Source organism: Penaeus monodon, chromosome 30 (genome assembly GCF_015228065.2).
Source record: "Penaeus monodon isolate SGIC_2016 chromosome 30, NSTDA_Pmon_1, whole genome shotgun sequence".
Lineage (NCBI taxonomy): Eukaryota > Metazoa > Arthropoda > Malacostraca > Decapoda > Penaeidae > Penaeus > Penaeus monodon.
Window position 1 is genome coordinate 13,952,027 of NC_051415.1, and position 2,294 is coordinate 13,954,320.

Here is a 2,294-nt window from a genome sequence, read left to right on the forward strand (position 1 = left end):
TGATGATGATAATATCAGCAGCAGCAACAATAATAAGATAAAAGATTATTCAAAACCAATAGCCTCTCCTTACTATCCTCTCCCAGACAAACAGACTGCATTTCTCCATTACCTTGCTACTGCGCCAGCAACGGCAGAAGACAGCTTTATTGCCAAGATCTTCGATGTCCACGGTATCAACAACCTTGGACTCTCCTTTCCTGATACTGGGATTGCAAGGACTACCAATCTGAAATTAGTTAGGTAATGTAATAGAGCATATTCATTGCAACACCCAATACAAATTGGAAATATGTATAATATTCAAAGATTAGTAATCTAAAAGTTTGTTTATACTAGTGAAAGTGGTGGCAAAGAAACCAAAAAGAAAGCAAGCTACATGCTGTTACTATCAACAATTTTTTATCATTTCTGAGAACAATACTTGACTAAATAAAGTTATCAAATATTGGAAGATATGACACTTAGTCACTGATTAAGCCACTTTCTCCTTTTCTAAATCTTCACTACCTTCATATACTGCTAATACTCCAATATGACAATTCCTTACCTCCTATTCACAATACTGCAATACACATACTTGTAAAACATACCAACAATATAATTGAACCTAAAACACATTATTTAATCCTGTTACTCTCTGAACTTCTTATCAAAATTTCAATTTTCCTCTCTCTACCTTATCATCGGAAAATGCTGTACATCACAAGTAGCTGCACCATAACAATTTCTCCAAAGTGACCCACTGAAGACTAGAGTTAAACTTGTTTCAGTATCCATTCAAGCTTTCCATGATAATCCTCCCTTCTTGCTATTTATTTCCACTCTTCTACAAAAAGGAATATCTATAAATCATGATGACTTGAAAATACCTGAGGATTTAATTATCTAAATACTGAACAGTGAAATCCCTAAATATGCTTAAGTTGCAAAGAATAAAAATATAGAAAAATAGATGAGGAAAAGAAATTCAAAAAAAAAGAGAGAAAAAGAATAAAAATACAAAAGTAGCAAAGAAGAATTGAGGAAAAGTGGAAAAGATAGTAAAAGATAGATGAGAATAAAAAGAAAAGAACATGAAAATAAGAAAAGAAAATAAGAAAATAAGAAAATAAGAAAAAGGAAAAGAAAAGAAAAAGATGAGAAAAGAGGAAAAAGGGGGGAAAAGATGATAAAAAACAAAGAAGAAAAGATGATAAAAAACAAAGAAGAAAAGATAAAAAACAAAGAAGAAAAGATAAAAACAAAGAAGAAAAGATGATAAAAAACAAAGAAGAATGGAAGAAAAGAAAAAAAAAATTAAGAAAAAAGGAAAAAATATATATATATACTAACCTTTTTATCCACGACGGTCTTCACCCCAAAGCCAACTGCAGCACACGCAATACCAAAGGGAATAAGGGAGGCCCAGTCTGAAACTGTTGGACAACAATTAATTCATGTATAGATATGAGGGGCCATAACATGACTACAGTAAATAAAAAAAATAAGATATCATATGCCAGTAAATACTTTACATTTCTTCAAATTTTAGCTATCTAAATTATTTAAAATTCAGTAGTTTACCTTTTTACTTTCAACAAGTTTACAGGTTCCTAGGGAAAGAGGTAGGAGCTCTGACTAATAAGTAGAAATATATTTTCCAAAAAGAGCTCTTTTGCTTACTGGATATAATGTTAATGGAGTCTACAGTCATATGCCTTAATATTTGAAATGCACCTCTATCACAGACAACAGACAATTTTAAGTACTCATCAGTATCTGGCTTTTCACCTTATCTTTTAGATAGCTTGTCATTTTCTTCTCTGAAAAAAATAAGATTAAAATTTCCTCCTCTTTTTACTAATCAAAGCACACCTGCCGCTGAGCCAGTGTTATCATCACTATTCATACGAGATAAAAATCAAGTGCACAGGGACAAAGTTTTTCCAGTCTGAGTATGGACAGGAAATAAGGAGTTAGGGCAACTCTGAAAGGATTTTGCTGGAGAACAAATGCAGTCAGAGCCATAAAACTCCACACTTCCAGAGGATTTGGAAGAAAAAACAGGTGACATCCAGTATTTGAGACCACCTTCACCACTACATATACAGAGCCACACTAAGTTATGTAGCAAATACTAGTAAATGGCTACTTTTGTAACCTATTCCTCCACCACAGCAGCCCATAACTTGTCTGACTCTGGTATAGAGTGGTCCTCATTGATATTAGTTATAATCTTCAAATTATATATCAAGAATAAGACAACTGCTTATTTTGGTCACATTACACACAAAAACATCAGAGGAAAACCA

General features: G+C 32.6%; 1 protein-coding gene across 1 annotated transcript in view; it reads right to left on the reverse strand.

The window, feature by feature from the left end:
- LOC119592532 (CDGSH iron-sulfur domain-containing protein 2 homolog) overlaps nt 1-2,294 on the reverse strand; it is a gene marked incomplete in the record, with an annotated part of 9,308 nt that overhangs the window by 5,291 nt on the left and 1,723 nt on the right. Inside the window, 2 exon segments of the mRNA XM_037941392.1 lie at nt 113-229; nt 1,336-1,418. Coding sequence (XP_037797320.1) covers nt 113-229; nt 1,336-1,418 — 200 coding nt within the window.